Genomic DNA, 16,872 nt, shown 5'->3' with positions numbered 1-16,872 from the left:
GAGCGATCCTTTCTCACCTCCATGACTTTTACACACACGTAAGCAAGTACGCTTACGTACATACGGACACACACACACACTTCCCCCTTTTCTGTACACAACTGGTAAACATTTCCCACGCCTTGCTTTTTCCACTTCACAATAAATACTGATCATTTTTCCATAAAGAAACTCCAGTCTTCTTTCAGGCTATTTAGAATCCCACTGTATGGACAGTTTCCAATCTCTGTCACCACAAACAACCTTGTGAGTGAATCGCACACACGTGGGGTAGTTTGTGGGATGCACTCCTGGAAGTGGAATTCTGGGTCAAAGGCGTGAGTGTCCCCAAGCCTGAAGACACTGCCAACTTGTCTCCCCGGGAGCACCCTGCCCAAGGATGAAGCGCTGGGGCCCGATGGGGAGATGCCGCCCTAGCGGGTGTGGTTTGCATCTCTCAACCTCTCGATGCTGTGTGACGGGCCAAGAGCATCTGCATCTTCCCATTTCTATTTTCCATGTTTAAGAGCTAACTTTTTTTTTTTTTCAGCCACACCGAGCAGCTTGCGGGATCTTAGCTCCCCGACCAGGGATTGATCCCAGGCCCTCGGCAGTGAAAGCAGCGAGTCCTAACCACTGGACCGCTAGGGAAGTCCCAAGAGCTCTTGACACTTCCTTTTCTGAACCTCTCAGACCTTACTCGTTTTTCTACTGGATTTGGTCTTTTTTGTACTGACTCTACAGGACTTTCTGTACCTGGGAAATCAGCCCTTTGTCTGTGATGAGCTACAGATTTTTCCCCTGGATTGACATCTTTTATTTGTGGTGATTTCTGTTAAATAGGAAGTTTTTATTTTTTTAATGTGTGCTTTCTCAATGTCTAAAAACTGCCCTTTTAAATTATTTAATCTAGCGTGGATCAATGGTTTGTTGGCTTTCTTCCGAAAATAAAATTACGTCACAAACACATCTGCACTATCTCCATGTCTACATTCACTGCCTCAGGAGACTAGAAAGCAACAGAGATCATACGTGCAGACTCAACGGCAGTGGAGCCCCCAGACGGAGGTCACCCCTTCCCTCATGGCTCCCGAGAAGACCGCCTCAGCCAAGACGCAGCCCCGTACCTTGCCGCATGACTCTGTCCCTCTGGTCAAGCAGGCGGTACTTCTCCTCGGATGTCTCAGCCACAGTACCTATCAGGGCACTGAGAGACGACACACACGGCCCAAGACCCTCGGAGCCCTCGGAGCCCTCGTCAAACGGGTCTCCCTCAAACTGAGGGGGCTTCAGAAGACTCGGCTTCTTCACCGGAGAGCTACAAGGAAGATGACATGCTAAGAGCTGTGTGTCCATCAGGCATTCGGGTCATTTCCACACCCGAACACTTCCCTTATCCTCCAAGGTACCCTGCTCCTCTACAGCTGGGAAGCCCAGCGCTGAAGAGAGGCGGCTTTGACGACACTGGCGATGACCGTGAAGGCATTACTCATACTGCGCATAATTCGTCTTCTTCAAGTGAGATGCGCCCGTTTAAACAGCTGAAATGAATTATCTGTAGACTTCTATCTCAAAGAAATGAAACTGAGAGTGGAATAAAAGAACGTTTTGACGCCATGAGGAAATACCACGCCTACCCGTCTTCATACACAGCTCCCCCTCGGTAGAAGGATGTACTAAGAAGAACCGGGCGTTCTCTGTCAGCTTCCCCACGTTCTAGCTGGCTTTCAACATTCCATGAACTTGAATGTCAAAGAAGATGTAAGGAAAGGAGAAAACAAAGGCAAATCCGCAACTCAACTGTCGACGGCAAAATGTGAGGAAAACTATACAGTGACCAAAATATGTGAAGAAGGATTGAACAGAAGCAGGCCTGATGTAAAAGGAAGGTGAGGTCACACGGGAGGCTGAGGCCACGAGCCAAGGGGAGGGAGGGAGGGAGGAGCCTTCGGGAACAGAGACTCCACACACACGGGTAGGTCTCTGACGTGCACACCGAGTGCCAGACCTGGCCTGTGAGCTGTGCACACGGCTGCACGGTTATAACAATTGCTAGAAGCGATTATTAGGAACACGTGGTTTACAGCCAGTCAGTGGTTGCCTGTACACGTATACATCAGACGACTGACGACAGCACCTGTGTGGGCCGTGGGGCTGAGGGAGGGGAGGCGCCCGGGCCTCTTCAGGGCCGCCTCCGTCTTCCCCTGCCGCAGGCCCTCTTCCCACCCTCAGCCCCTACTCAGGTGTCAGCATATCACCCACTTCCCTTTCATGCTGCCATGATGGCTATGAAATCCCTCCGGTTTAGTGAGAGGAGAAGTCACAGAACCCACTTGCCCTGTAAAACACAGGCGTTCGGAAGGACCAGCCGCACCTTTTACTCAGGCTGCCGGCTGCAGCCCTGGCCACGGGCTTGCCAAGCGAGGGGTGCTGAAAGGGTGTGTCCTCGGTGCCCGGGCCAGCTTCGCCGTCACCTGGCTGCTTCTCCTTGAGGGAAAAGGGTTTCGTGTTGGGACCTGAGGACACAAGAGTCAGGACAGAGTTTATGATACACAAGTCACTCGACACTGGACTTTACTTTTTCTTGAAAAAGTAATATTGTAATTGTGACAGGATGTTACAAAGGAATCCAAGGAAATATTACAAGGCAGCCCCACCCCACCCCCACCCCACTCAAAGCTCGAAGGCCTTGCACACAAAGCAGCAGAGTCTGTGCAAACATCAACTGAAAACTCACTTGTTTTTTTCTTGTGCCAGAAGATGGCCATATCCTTATGCAAACCTTTCCCCTTCTTCCTAGCCAGGGCTGCAGATGCCTGGAAAACAGTCCACAACACAAAGTACGAGGACATCAGGAGGCCAAGGGAAATGAAGCTCTCAAACGCAATTAGCAGAATTCTATACACCTCTGCCAGCCACATGTTCTGACCACACCATCTGCCTTCAGCCCCGGCAGCCACGGCCCTCACCTACCCTGCCTGTCTCACAAGCACGTATTTGCCCTTCTCCTTTTCGAAATTAATCACTTTACCGTGATAGAACCCATAAACTTGGCCTTACTGGCATTTGGTGAGATGAGTCTCACCAGCTGACTTACTGTACGGGAACAGAAAGACTGCCAAGTCACTTAAACCCAAAAGGAAGCTGCAGAAGGACACGCACGGGGTATAATTTATCATAAAATATACATACACAAAACCAACTATATCTTAGTATACCTGTAGACGTACCTATGACAATGTTAGGAAAACACTCAGCACGCTAGATAACGGTGCTTGCTCTAACGGGAGAGATGGGGGTGATGAAGGACCTCAACTTTCCACTATCAATGACGTGCGTACAATGACAATGTATTTATATATTTCATGTTTTATGTATTTTTGTAGGGTTCAGCTGGAAGAAAGAGCACATTGCAGTAGCTGGAAAGTAACTTAAAACAGTGAGAATTGCTGTATGACCCAGCAAGCCCACTCCTAAGTATCATACCCAACGGAACTGGAAGCACTCTTGAAGAGACATTTGCGCACAGTATTCGCGGAGGCACTATTCGCAATACACAAAAGGTGGGAACCCCCACGGCCGTGGGCGGATGAACAGAGAAACAAGAGGTGGTGACGCCCATACAGTGGAAGAAAAGAATGAAACACAACCACATGAATGAACCTTGAAGCCATTATGCTAGCTGAAATAGGCCAGACACAAAAGGACAAATATTGCGTGATTCCACTTATCTGAAGTATCTAGAACAGGCAAATTCATAGAGCTAGAAAGTAGATGAGAGGTCATCAGGGGCTGGGGGAAGGAAGGAACGGGGAGTTACTGCTTAATGGTTACAGAGTTTCTGTTTCAGAGGATGAAAAAGTTCTGGAACTAGATAACGTAAAGGCTGTATAAGATTGTGAATAAAAAAAAATCAACAGAAGGGAATAAATGGCAAAACCCCTAAAACTGCACATTTTCTTGGCACAGAACTTCCACTCTCAGGAATTTAAAGAAAGGATGTATTCAGAAATACATGCACAAAAATGTCCACAAACAGAAAGTTAGCCAAGTTGGTAAACTGGATAGAATGCCATGTAGCACTTAACAACCCCATTCCCATCTACACTGTTCATGGCTTTCAGAAGCTACTAAAGATTACCACATGAAGAGGTTACCAAACGGTGTATGTGGTTGTGATCCCATTTGTGTAAAAACGAGGTGACTATATAATTACAAAGACGTCTACCATAGTCTTCACAGTTGATATCTTAGAGGATAGAACTACGGGTGATTTCGTGCCTCCTGCCATGGGACTTTCTGGGGTTTTCCCTATGTTGACAGGTAATACTTCTATCATTGAAAAAAGTATGAAAACATGCTTTCCAATTTTTTATAGAACGTAATTTTTCCCCACAAGGATATTCAGAAAAAATAACAAAATATATAAAGCTACATAACGTGAGCAGCTCATGTAAGTGTACACCCTACAACCAATGTGTTATGCGTACACGTGCATATACACAAATTTAAAGTCAAGGTGTATAAACGATTAGGAGCAGTTCTCTCTGGAGGATGGGATTACACGAAGATTTTACCTGTTCTGTATCGTTCTGAATGTTTACAGTGATCATGTACTATAACCACATAAAACAAAATCAAACACAAAACAAGAAAACTCAAGTTTGAAAAAGTGCTATGTGGTTACAGGGACACTCCCACGTGCTTTAGAGAAATCTTTGACCTCACGGGAATCATTCACCCATCACTTCTGAACACTGCATTCAGTGGGGATTGCAAGCTTTTCACAAATGACTCTAATCTATGAAATAAATAGTGCTGTTCCAGTCTCTCTAAGTTAAGACATTACTTTTCTAAATTCTAGCAAGCAAATAACTGATAGATTTTAAAAAACAAGTTTTAAAGTGACAAAGTTCACTCTAACTTTGTCAGAGTACTCACATGATCAAAAAAATACACCACTGCAAGCTTTTTGCTGCGCCTGGTATAGATGCGCTGCACTTTAGCAATTTTGCCAAAGTGGGTCTCCAGGGTGGTTCTGTCATTGAGATAGTCAGGGATGTTCTTGCACTGGATCGCTGTGACTTCAGCAGGTGACAAGCCCCCAAGGCTGTCTGTGCTCTCACTCCTTTTACTCTGACGGCCAGGAGTTCCTCTTAGAGAATCTAGGGGATCAGAGAACGGGCACAGAAATGTATCAGATGCAATGTTTTTTTTTTGTTGTTGTTGTTGTTGTTGTTTTTTTGCGTTACATGGGCCTCTCACTGTTGTGGCCTCTCCCGTCGCGGAGCACAGGCTCCGGACGCACAGGCTCAACAGCCACGGCCCACGGGCCCAGCCGCTCCGCGGCACGTGGGATCCTCCCAGACCGGGGCACGAACCCGCGCCCCCTGCATCGGCAGGCGGACTCCCAACCACTGCGCCACCAGGGAAGCCCAGATGCAATGTTTTCAAACAATAGGAGGCACCACCCAGGTAAGAGCAAAGGAAATCTTCATGGATGTAAGACCTGCTCTGAGATCCTATGGTATGTTAGGATCCCTAACGTTTACGGGGGGGGGGGGGGTTACTATGAAATTCAAACTAACACCCAGGGAAATTTACCAAGAACTTGCCAGCAGAATTTACTGTACTTTGTACATTTTTAGAGCGCACCTTCTTTTTTATCTCTACTTTCAGTTTCTTCCTCTTTATTCACACCTGGAAGCCGGGAAGGTGCCAGGACAGACTGACTGCCTCCTGGGACGGCCGAGTGGTCATTTTCCCCAGACTCCGCACAGCCAGATTCCTTTTTAGATTCCTTGTTGCCCAGGCGACCTACTTCTTTATTGCTTTTGAAGACATCCTGTATTGTCCGACCGAACAAAGTGCCTCCCCGGGGTCGATTCAAGCGGACGGGTCGTTTTTCTGGAGGATGATCGCCCCTCAACAGAGGGTCCAAATCTTCTGCTGCATCATGACCGTGCCTCCGTGGGGACCGATCCTGGTCCTCCTTCCTTTTCAGTCCTTTCATGAGGCTGGGAAGTGGCTCCATTTGGGAAACAGCTTCTTCGCATCCTTGTCTGACACCTGTTTTGCTAACTGGGAAGGGTTCACCCAAGGACCCCGAAGAAGCTATGGGGAAGCTAGTAAAGCCACTGTTAGAACTTCCAAATAGTGATTTTGGGCCTCTCTTCTCTTCCTCCACATTTTGACTTGACAAAGCAGAAGTAAAGGCAGATGATGATGAATTATTATTACCTGGTTTTGAAAAGGTAAAATTTGAATTGGTGGCTGAACTACTTGTCACCTGAGAAAAACAAAATGGGGCCAGTCCCCCATGTCCACTACTGACTGAGTGGGAAAATGTAAAAAATCCGGAAGTAATTTGGTTCTGAGTTTTCACTGGCTCGGATTCAGCCCCCAATATTGGTCTGAACACTGAATTTTCCAGAGGTTTAAAGCTAAATTCTGTTTTCCCAAAACCAGAGCTTGATATTTCTCCAGTCTCTGGTCCAAAAGTAGAAGTACTTGGGAATGCTCCAAGGTTGGGTGATTTAAAACTAAATCCTGGGTTTCCAGGCACCGATGAACTTGAAGACCCAGAGGTAGCTACAAAGGCCGGAATGTGTTCAAGTCCAGAAAAGAGTCCAACATTTGAGGTTTGGGAGAATCCTACTGTTTGCACTGAAGAAGAAGGACTTTGTCCAGAAGATGCTGGAAAGCTGGACACCTGTGAAAATCCTGAGCTCTGCCCGGGTAATGTATTGTTTTGTCCAAAAAGAGAGGGCTGACCAAACCGAAATGGTGGCTTGGCTTGAAACGTCCCTATGGAACTACTGGAAGACGGTGGAAAAGCACTAGGCTGCTGCCCACTGAAAGGATTAGCTGGATTCATCTTCTGATCCAATTATTGGAAGGTAATAAATACTCCGCGCAGAAAAGTAGTCCCCTTCCTCAAACGATCTGTCCAGCTAGGGAGCTCCCCCTCATCTTCACAATAAGCTGAAAGACAAAAATTCAGCCCATCACAGCTATGTAGTGCTGGAAGACTAAGAAAAGAATTTTTAGTCACATGTCAGGTAAAGCAAAGGGCTAAGTATTCTTATTTTCTGAGAGCCAACTGGTGGGGTTGTTTTGGTTTGGTTTGGAGTACGGGGTAGAAGTTGGTACAAATAAATTACTTTGTTACGGAGCTTTAAAGCATGATCGTCTAAAACTAAAAACAAACATTCAAAACATTTTACTGAATCGGTCAATTCACGGTAAAACCTCAAATAAGAATATGAAAATACATGCCGTTACTCTTTTCAACTGAAAGACAGGAGGTTTCTGACGTCTTTCAGTCTCGACAGCCAGAGAATTAGAATGCAACACTGTTAAAACATTAGTGTTTCAGTGTTTCCTCCCGTCTAATTTTTCTCCCACTAACCAGAGCACCAAATACTCTTTCCAGACAAAGAAATAATTGGCGTTTTTACACGCGGGCGATTACCCCCAGGAGCTGGCTTGAACAACAAGAGTGCTCACGCAGAGAGGCTGCCCCACCCCAGACCGCCGAGGGACAGGGGCACCGGTACAGCGCATTCCAAACCTCGGGTGGCGCGGTGCGTGGCCCCGCACCCGCTGTGTTCCTCCCCGCGCCCCCAGTGTCCTCCCGGCGCCCCTGGCCCTGCGCCCCTGGCCCCCCCTCCGTTAGCGACACGGGCGCGGCGGCGGGAAAGGGGGAGACCTCCGCCCGCCAGGGCCCCGCGCCGCGATCAACGTCCGGCTCAGGGACGCCGCCACCCACCGTCCCAAGGCCCCTTGGCGCCGGGCTGGAGCCGCACCCAAGGACCGCGACAGCCAGAGACTCACCGTTTAACTGCCCGCAGCGAGCAGAAAGCTACGCGGCGCCACTTCCCGTCTGTCCCGCGCCTGGGCCCCGACGCGCTCGGGTTCCGCTTTCTGGCCGGGCGGCGGCGGCGGCGGAGCTTCCGGTGGGCCCGCCGGCTTCCGCCCGGTAAGTTCCTCTCCCCAAAGAGGGGCGGCGAGCGTTCCCCGCGGGCGGCCCGGAGCCCACGGGGCGCCCCCTGCCCCGCCCCGCCCCCACTGTGCACCCCTTCACCGTTGGGCCCTTCCTCCCCGCCGCCCCGGTTTCCTAGTGGCTGTTGACGTCTGTCTCGCGCGCCTGACTCCACGGCGTGTTCACGTCTTTCCGTGTTACGCTTTCCTTATGGTGAAAGGGACATTCCATGACGTTTTTCAACGAATTCCACCAAACGAGATGAATTGAGGGTGTGCGCGCGGGTGTTTCTACAGAACTTAGGATGGCTTTCTGAGTTGTCTGCCTTTTACAGGGCGCGGTGGCTCCGGCCGCGATGAGCTTGGTTGTGAGGAACCTGCAGCGGGCGGTGCCCCTGAGGCGGGCGCGGCTCCGCGAGAAGGTGCAGGCGGTGCGGGGAGCCCTGGGGGTGCAGAGGTTCGACCTGGGGGTCGTCTGTGTCGACAACAGAAAGATTCAGCAGATTAATAGAATCTACAGAGACAAAGATACCCCAACAGATGTGCTTTCCTTTCCATTTCACGAGGTAAAAGCTGTTTTCCTGTTCCTGTCTGGCCTGCCTTCCTCTGTAAATCCCTGTTAATTATACCACAGACATGATTTTAAGTTTTACTTTGAAAATTTTCAAATACACACAAAAGGAGAGAGTACCGTGTGACCATCCCTTATTGATCAGATCCTATCGCTGGAGGAGGGGAGGTGATTGCCCCCCTGACCCCACGTTCTGTATCAGTGAATTAAAGAGAAAGTGCTTCTGCAGTTTTAAGTGTGACTCAATAATGCATATGTATCGATTGAAAACTTTTAAATAACTCTGAGAATAAAAGGACAGAATTGGGTGAATATGTTAAACAAATACGCGATATCTATCAGGTCACTACCTATGTCATGTGAATGATCGATCCGAGGCTCCCCACACTGTTCGTAACAGCATAAATTAAGGCGGCCCTTTCAGAAGGCAATCTGACAGTTTACTTGAAGTAAATCTTTTTTTTTTTAACATCTTTATTGGAGTCTAATTGCTTTACAATGGTGTGTTAGTTTCTGCTCTATAACAAAGTGAATCAGTTATACATATACATATGTCCCCATATCTCTTCCCTCTTGCGTCTCCCTCCCTCCCACCCTCCCTATCCCACCCCTCTAGGTGGTCACAAAGCACCGAGCTGATCTCCCTGTGCTACGCGGCTGCTTCCCACTAGCTATCTGTTTTACGTTTGATAGTATATATATGTCCAAGCCACTCTCTCACTTTGTCACAGCTTACCCTTCCCCCTCCCCATATCCTCAGGTCCGTTCTCTAGTAGGTCTGTGTCTTTATTCCTGTCTTAACCCTAGGTTCTTCATAACATTTTTTTTCTTAAATTCCACATATATGTGTCAGCATACGGTATTTGTCTTTCTCTTTCTGACTGACTTCACTCTGTAGGACAGACTCTAGGTCCATCCACCTCACTACAAATAACTCAACTTCGTTTCTTTTTGTGGCTGAGTAATATTCCATTGTATATATGTGCCACATCTTCTTTATCCATTCATCCGATGATGGACACTTAGGTTGTTTCCATCTCCGGGCTATTGTAAATAGAGCTGCAATGAACATTTTGGTACATGACTCTTTTTGAATTATGGTTTTTTGAAGTAAATCTTGATTACTGTTTAATCCACTAGTGTCACACCTAAGGAAATAAGTGGAAAGAAAATAAAATGTTCAATGTGTAATATAAAAATATATTAAAGTATCCACTTATCATTTTCCCTGATAGGAAGTAAAAATATTAACACCCTAAATATCAAGCCATAGGTGACTGGCTTAGCGTGAACAGGCCTCAACTGAATGGACTGGTCTTTATGTGGGAAAATGAGAAAGATTATTTGTTTAGGACAAAACGACAACTGGAAAACACAGAAACGTAAGCTTGTATCGATGTGGTGATTTAGCTCCATAGAAGTTAGGGAGCGGGGTGGTTGTGCCTTAGGAAGGATGAAAGAAGTGGAAGGTTCATTTGACAGCGTGGGACCGTCTTCAGTCAGTCGTGTGTAGTGTCTCTGCCACGGTTCCCAACTTGTCTGCCTTGGGACTAGTGACACAGGGTCTTTCGGGGTGAAATCTGTAGGCCTGTGGTCGGTTAGTGTTCTGAGGTCGTGTTCTCCAAATGTGTGTTTCCTCATTTTCAGAATCTGAAAGCAGGCGAAATTCCCCAGCCTGATTTTCCAGATGACTATAATTTAGGAGATATTTTCCTGGGAGTGGAGTATATCTTCCAGCACTGCAGAGAAAATGAAGATTACTATGACATCCTGACTGTAAGTGCTGAAATGACAGATCCTGATTGGCAAAGCAAAGGCTGATGTCCTCCATCCAGGCCGTGAGAAGAGGTGGAGACGACACGGGCATACACACCATCGTCCTCATGTAGGACAGAGGTTACTGGGGGAGACCCCCAGACAGGGGCAGCACCCTCTCACCATCCCTCAGAGAGGAGAGCCTGGGCCATGGGGTCTGTGTGCCCGCCCCATGGCACCATTGGGTGAGGGGAGAGGACAGGGAGCATGTATGTGTATAACTGAGGAGGGGGAGCCCCAAAAGTGGCCTTGTTCTTAGCTTTACGTCTGGAGATCAGCAGGCTGTGTTTGGCCAGCTCGGACCTGCTGCGTGAGCTTCTTCCTGAACTGCCCAAAGCAGGCAGGATTCTGGCTTCCAGGACCTTCAGATCTGTCTCCTCAGCTTGATGCCCTGAAGGGTGGTGGGAGTGTTCTGAAAAGTGGTGTGTGATTGAGTCGTGTTTTAACGTTCCTGTGGATTCAGTTGAGGTGTTTTCCTTTGGCCGAACAGCCACACCCTGAATTACCATCTTTGGGGAGCCTAGTGCTTCCGAGGCTTGAAGCAGAGCTTAGAGCTTCCCAGCGAGACGCCCTGTGCTCAGGCATCAGGGTGCTGCCAGGAGGAGGGTGTGCTTTCTCCCTGGGAGTTGGGGCAACTGCAGCATAGACAGGACTAGTCAGCACAGGTCTCTGCTCTGGGATCTCTGTGGCCAGCAGCTGTGCACCCCTGGGGGCTCTGGGCTGGGGGGCAGTTGTGGACCTCTTGCACTCCCCCACACCTCCTGAGGATTCTCTTACCCCAAGCAGAGGGCCAGCCCACACTCCTAGGGCCCTCATCCCCCGGCACAGGGCCAGGCCAAGCCACCGTCCTCCCAGCTGGTGCCCAGCTGCACGCTGGCACCTTCTAACAGCCCGGGGCACCTTCCCCCTCCCCCTGCCCTGGTCCTCCATGTCTCCACAGCTACCCACCCATCTGCCCCCTCCCCAGCCCACCCCACCCCAGAGGAGATCCTGATCTTCACATCCTGCCACGGGCCAGGCCTACTGCTGCTCCCCAAACCCCAGCCCTGTGACCTCACCACCTGCCCACAGCCTTGCCTGGGCCCAGAGGAAGCTTCCTAACCTCCCACCGGGCATCCACGGAGCTCTCCCTGACTTCTACCCCTCCTCCCTGGCTCATGGCTTGGTCCTGACCACCCCCTGAGGCAGCTTCTTAATTGTTCTGACAGGTGACTGCCACCCACGGGCTCTGTCACCTGCTGGGCTTCACACACAGCACGGAGGCCGAGTGGCAGAAGGTAGGAGCCATCCCCTGTCCCCAGCACACACACAGGGGGCATTGCAGCCCGAGGCCCCAGGAGCCGGGGCTGCACCACCTGCCCCTTGCAGTCAAGTATGAAAACCAAATGGAGAAACGCAGTGAAATAAGGAACTTATCATGCCTGCTTTATAAAAAGACAGTGTTTGTCTTAAATATTGGACTCTCTAAATGCTGTTAACTGCATTGTTTATTCACTGTTGAAAGAAAGGTCTGAGGAGAGACACTACATTCCATAAATTCTATAAAATTCAAATGGCTTAAAGTTAAAAAACCTTTACAAGAGACATTGTGATGGTATTTGTCAATGGAAACAGGATTTAGAGCGTGCAGGTGTCTGATCCAGACCTGTTAGGTAAAGTTCTGTGGCAGTTTGTTTCCTGGAAGGCTGCCAGTGTTTACTCTGTCTGTGAAGGTCTGTGTTAGTAAATGCACCATATTGTGTTTTATTAACTCGAATTATATTCGTAATCAGATGGGTTCCCTGAACAGCATAGAAGAAAAGCATTTTTTCCTTAACGAGGTAGTCTCCAGGCAATGGGCGTCTCCCCGGCCTTCCCTAGGCTGCTGGGTCCACACCGGCCACACCCTGGCTCCGCATTGCCTCCGCCCCGCCATCCCCCACCCCACAGCCCTGCTGTGGCCGCCTGGCTCCCCTGCTCAGCCCCACTGCTTGCCACACGCCGGCAGCATCTCAGGAAAGCCTCCAGCGCGCTTCCCACCAGCCTGCCCTTTCCCTGGGGGGCCGTCCTCACACACCCGCTGCAGTGCTTTCAGGGCCGGGCCACCCAGTCTGGCCCCTTCTCCTGCGACCCAGGCAGGCGCTCCTCTTCATGCATGAGACCACCGCCCCAGCCCCCTGCAGGGTTCACACGCCACCGGGCAGCACATCGGTGCTCCCTGTGCACTGGGACCGCCTCCTGCCTTGGGCTGTGTGGGAGGCCCCAGGCCTCGGGGAGGGAACGCCAGGGCCCGAGGAGGCCAGGCCTCTGGGCCAATCTGGAGCTGTTTCCGCCCCTTTCTTTCAGATGTACCAGAAGGAGAAGCAGGTTCTCGAGGAGCTGAGCAGGCACACAGGGACCAGGCTTCAGCCCCTGAGCAGGGGCCTCTTCTGACCGAAGTGCCGCCATGTGGAGAGAGAGTGGATACCCCCCCGGGCCCCAGGGATCAGAGCTCCCCACGCCGAGGTCCCTGCTGGCCACTGCTGTCCTGTGGGGCTGCACAAGTGCCAGCCCTAGCAGGCGCTGAATTCCACAAGTGGAACTTGCCTCTTAAAACACGAGAGGAGGGCTTCCCTGGTGGCGCAGTGGTTGAGAGTCCGCCTGCCGATGCAGGGGACGCGGGTTCGTGCCCCGGTCCGGGAAGATCCCGCATGCCACGGAGCGGCTGGGCCCGTGAGCCGTGGCCGCTGAGCCTGCGCGTCCGGAGCCTGTGCTCCGCCACGGGAGAGGCCACAACAGTGAGAGGCCCGCGTACCGCAAAAAAAAAAAAAAAACGAGAGAAATTTCCACTCATTTCTTGGTTCAGGACACAGTAGGTGTGTTATTTGCAGCGTTGTAAATAAAATAGTTGCAAGTGCTCAGGATGCAGAGGTGGGGCGTGTCGGCCGCCTCCTCCCTGGGGCTCTGCCTTTGACAAAGCGGCATCTCCCACGTCTGCATCCCTTCAGGACAAATCAAGCAGCCCAGGTGGGCCTGCCCCCACTTCCCGTTGGAATCCTGCTGGATTCGGTCCCATCCAGTTCTCAGGAGCGCTGGGGCCTGGAGCCTTTGCTTGGTGTCTCTGCAAGGTGAGGGACAAGGCTGACCCTCGAGGTGGCCGCAGGGCCAGGCCTACCCCCCGCAGGGCACCCTCAGCACGCCTCCTGCCATCACCCACCCCTACCCATCGGTCCCGGTCAGGCAGTCGCTCACAGACTGTGCTCGAGTCCTTTGCCGTGGCCCCGGCGTGGCAGAGCTCCGACTGCCACGTCCCACCCTCCTGTAGGAAAGCCTCCCTCCTGTCCGTATGTCCTGCCGTGTGAATATGAAAATAAACCCAGGAGTTTACCCCAGAGCTTCATCCAGAGCTGTGCACAAGCTTCGGGCATCACGGGCGGGAGCAGCTCTGGAAGGGGCGGGCGCCGAGCCAGCCGGGGGCCTCCGAGCACCGACCACAGCGCCACAGACCCTGCAAGGAGTTCTGAACTGGTCACGGCGAGAAAACACGGCCTCTCGGAGACCCTGAAACCCCAAGTACTATGATCCTAAGAATTTGGTGTCTCCCATAAATCGATTTCAGAAACATGAAAACGCGTTTCCCACTGGATTTGTGGCCTGAGCCGGGACTTTGCCTGGCTCTCGGGGACACGGACCCTGTCACGTTCCTGAATCATCGGCCACGTGACCTGTTTGTCGTCAGTTACGCTCGCTGTCGGTTTAAAGTCTAACATGGCAAAGACCAAAGGTAATCCCACAAAGCTCTCCCCAGGCCTTTTTAAGGGACTGAAGGGGTCCTGAGACCCACTGGTCCTATCAGCGAGTATTTGGAGTTCTGCACCTGCCATTACAGCTGACCCTCCAGAACCTCTGGTCACGTCCGGAACACAGGCAGGTTTTCTCCTGGGTACGGGCCTGAGCAGAACTGCTGGGAGCTGGAGGTGGGAGGTCCAGCTCTATAGGCTGACTCCTGTGAGCGTTTCCCCAGGGCTGGATGGTTTGTCCCTGCCAGCAGCCGTAGTAGTGGCCCCCAGGTCCTGCTACGTGGTGTCAGGTACCGAGCAACCTGCGTGTGCCCCGACCCTCCACTTGGATGGTGTCCACGTGTGCACTGTGGCCATCCTGCGTTTCTCGTCACCAGTGGCCCTCTCCGTCGGCATCCCCTCCACGAGAAGGGCGGCTGGTCAGGTCTCATTGCCCATTTTCAACTCGTTTTTCTTCTTTCTTATTAATCCTGGGGTGTTTTTCTATATGGTTGAAAACATGCCTTGGATTGTAGTACAGGATACGAGCAAGTGCCCTTCTGCCCTGACTGAGAGAAGGCCGCCCCACGGCCCGTCAGCAGCCGTGCCGCCCGCCGGCCGCGCGGCCTCCGTTCCGTTTCGTTTGCTGCTCGTTCCCGCCCTCCCCGCCCGGGCCCACGCTGTCAGGTCCCAGAGCTTCCTGCAAACCCAGCGTCCCTGCCAGAGCAGGGCTCCTGCTCCGGGTGTGGCCGGCGTCCCCAGCCCTGCACTCTCCCGGGTGGGTTCTAGATTCAGCTCCCAAGGCCGTGACGCCCTGGAGGTGCCGCGCCAGGTCTGCAGGCCACTGAGCACGTGCAGTGCCTCTTGCTGAGGGGACCTCCGCCAGCGGACCCGCCAGGGTGCCAGGCACAGCCGGTCAAAGGAAGTTTTCTCACAACACTTGCCACTAAGTGCCAGGAGCCACTGCAGCCCCCACAAGCGGAGGGCTCCGGCCCACAGGACCGCCCCCCACTCTAGACCAGGGGACCCACTGTCCAACACCACCAGGAGTCAGGGGTTCCCACGGCCCCCGCCTCTGGTTCAGTAATTAGCTAGAATGGCCCACAGAACTCAGGGAGACACTGGTTTCTTACAAGGGACACAGATGGACAGCCAGATGGAGGCGTCCATAGGGTGACATCTGGGAGCTTATGTCCCCGTGGAGCTGGGGTGGGTGCACCCCCCAGATGTGTTCACCAGCCCCATCTTCTAGGGGTTTTGTGGAGGCTCTGTTAGGGTGGCAGGGCTTGAGTAAATCGCCGGCCTCTGGTGATAGGCTCAGCCTGCAGCCCCTCTCCCCTCCCTGAGGTTGGGGGTGGGGCCTGAGTTCCAGCCTCTCCTCAGGGCTGTGGCTTCTCCTGCGACCAGCCCCATCCTGAAGCTCTCCGGCGCCCGGGTCACCTCGTTAGCACACGAGCTCTGTGCCAGGAACCAGGACAAAACCAGATAGACGTGTCGTCTTATGCTGCGGTATCACGCCACGCCCCCACTGTACTCCGGCACCCGGACCCCAGAACCCGCCTCCCTAGCAGCCCCACCCTCACTCCCAGGGCCTGCTCGGACCTCTTCAGCTTCCCCAGGTTGGCATGCCTCGGGGTGCTTTCCCCCCGGGCCCTCCTCAGCAGTGACCGCCCCTCCTGCAGGCCCCCCCAGTGGTGACCTTGTCGGGCTTCTCCCAGCACCGGACTCTCCCGGACTCAGGAACGTGTTTCCTTCATCCCGGTTGACCCAGCAAGGCCAGGTGTGCGGTCGTAGGGAGCACGTATGTTGGTATCTGTCCCTGGCTCCTGACGTGGGGCTCCTCGTAAGTTCCCAAGTGACAAGAGCTCCAGGAGCCCCTTTTGTCCTAATGAGGTGACTCTGGGTGGCTCCTGGGTGGAGGCTGGTCGCCAGGAAGACCGAGCCAGGATGAGAACCTTGGAGCTTATAGCGCCACCCCACGCCCATTCTCCAGAGTGGGGAGGGGACTAGAGATGGAGGTGCCCGTGGATCAGGCCTCCGTGCAGTCCCCACAGCATAAGGCTCGGGGGGAGCCGGGTCGGCAGACACAGCCACATACCGGGAGGGTGACGCACCCCACTCCACGGGGACACAGGTGGCAGCCTGGATTTGTGACTGAGCCCTTAACCTGTGGGATCCGACACCATCTCCAGGTGGGTGGTGTCAGAACTGGACTGAACTGTAGGACACCCATGCGGGGGTCACAGAAACCCCACACATTTGGTGACGGAAGTGAAATGTCCTGTGTGAAAGTAAAGGAGACTCACAGGTGAGAAGAGACACCGGAGGGAAGAGCGGGGCTTTCCGGACGTGGGAGGTGAACAGAGCTGGGCTTTTCCAATTTACCATCCAAACATGATGGACTTCTGTGAAATCTCTTCCCTCTATTGAATCAGTAATTACGTTGAGAAATAAAACCGAAGGGAAAAGCCATGTTAGAAAACGTCAAACTGAATGCTGCACATTTAACAAGACACCGGCCGTCTGTCGAGACGAGCTGCACTCAGGCACCCAGGCCCCGGCCCTCTCCTCGCTGGGCAGCTGCACGGGGCGAGGTCAGCCCAGGGGGAGCCTATGTGCAGCCAAAGGGCAATTCCAAGGTCATCTCGCTTCCTCTGATGAGCCTTCTGGCAACTGCGAGGGGCCAAAGATGCAAGGCCGGAGCAGGGCTTCTGCTCGTGTGGAACTTGGGGAAAGAGACGATATATCCCAAAAGGGGCCAATGAAAACATGCATAATACTTGAAAA

At 52.3% G+C, this 16,872-nt stretch overlaps 2 protein-coding genes across 9 annotated transcripts in view; one reads left to right on the top strand and one right to left on the bottom strand.

The window, feature by feature from the left end:
* Positions 1-7,914, bottom strand: part of MCM3AP (minichromosome maintenance complex component 3 associated protein) — a 41,805-nt gene extending 33,891 nt beyond the window's left edge. Inside the window, exons 1-6 of one of the 2 annotated variants that reach the window (XM_081234942.1) lie at positions 7,816-7,914; positions 5,635-6,963; positions 4,921-5,144; positions 2,717-2,795; positions 2,354-2,495; positions 1,107-1,297 (exon numbers count right to left, since the gene is read on the bottom strand). In XM_081234942.1, coding sequence (XP_081091068.1) covers positions 1,107-1,297; positions 2,354-2,495; positions 2,717-2,795; positions 4,921-5,144; positions 5,635-6,856 — 1,858 coding nt within the window. In that variant the 5' untranslated portion in view covers positions 6,857-6,963; positions 7,816-7,914. The remainder of the gene's footprint in view (positions 1-1,106; positions 1,298-2,353; positions 2,496-2,716; positions 2,796-4,920; positions 5,145-5,634; positions 6,964-7,815) is intronic. The other variant, XM_081234943.1, reaches the window with a different exon arrangement.
* Positions 7,853-13,936, top strand: YBEY (ybeY metalloendoribonuclease). 7 transcript variants are annotated; one of them, XR_014015905.1, is made up of 5 exons: positions 8,066-8,528; positions 10,181-10,309; positions 11,557-11,625; positions 12,099-12,168; positions 12,674-13,936. XR_014015905.1 is itself a non-coding variant. In XM_081234944.1 (4 exons), the coding sequence occupies exons 2-4, from the start codon at positions 8,319-8,321 to the stop codon at positions 11,824-11,826; spliced, it is 609 nt and encodes a 202-aa protein (XP_081091070.1). In that variant the 5' UTR covers positions 7,853-7,960; positions 8,298-8,318; the 3' UTR covers positions 11,827-12,091. The 7 variants fall into 7 exon arrangements, 3 of the variants coding, with proteins under 3 accessions (XP_081091070.1, XP_081091071.1, XP_081091072.1); XM_081234944.1 differs by lacking the exons at positions 12,099-12,168; positions 12,674-13,936 and adding an exon at positions 7,853-7,960 and having other exon boundaries at positions 8,298-8,528; positions 11,557-12,091; XM_081234945.1 differs by lacking the exon at positions 12,099-12,168 and having other exon boundaries at positions 8,305-8,528.
* Positions 13,937-16,872: the final 2,936 nt, after the last annotated feature.

Source organism: Mesoplodon bidens (assembly GCF_964165515.1).
Source record: "Mesoplodon bidens genome assembly, chromosome: 5".
Classification (NCBI taxonomy): domain Eukaryota; kingdom Metazoa; phylum Chordata; class Mammalia; order Artiodactyla; family Ziphiidae; genus Mesoplodon; species Mesoplodon bidens.
Note: the sequence above shows the minus strand (reverse complement) of the source record. Positions and strands in the feature narration are given on the sequence as shown.

Coding starts and splice junctions, on each gene's coding strand:
- YBEY (XM_081234944.1), top strand. CDS start 8,319: ATGAGCTTGGTTGTGAGGAACCTGCAGCGGGCGGTGCCCCTGAGGCGG. Junction 8,529..10,180: donor TTTCCTTTCCATTTCACGAG/GTAAAAGCTGTT, acceptor CCTCATTTTCAG/AATCTGAAAGCAGGCGAAAT. Junction 10,310..11,556: donor ATTACTATGACATCCTGACT/GTAAGTGCTGAA, acceptor TTGTTCTGACAG/GTGACTGCCACCCACGGGCT.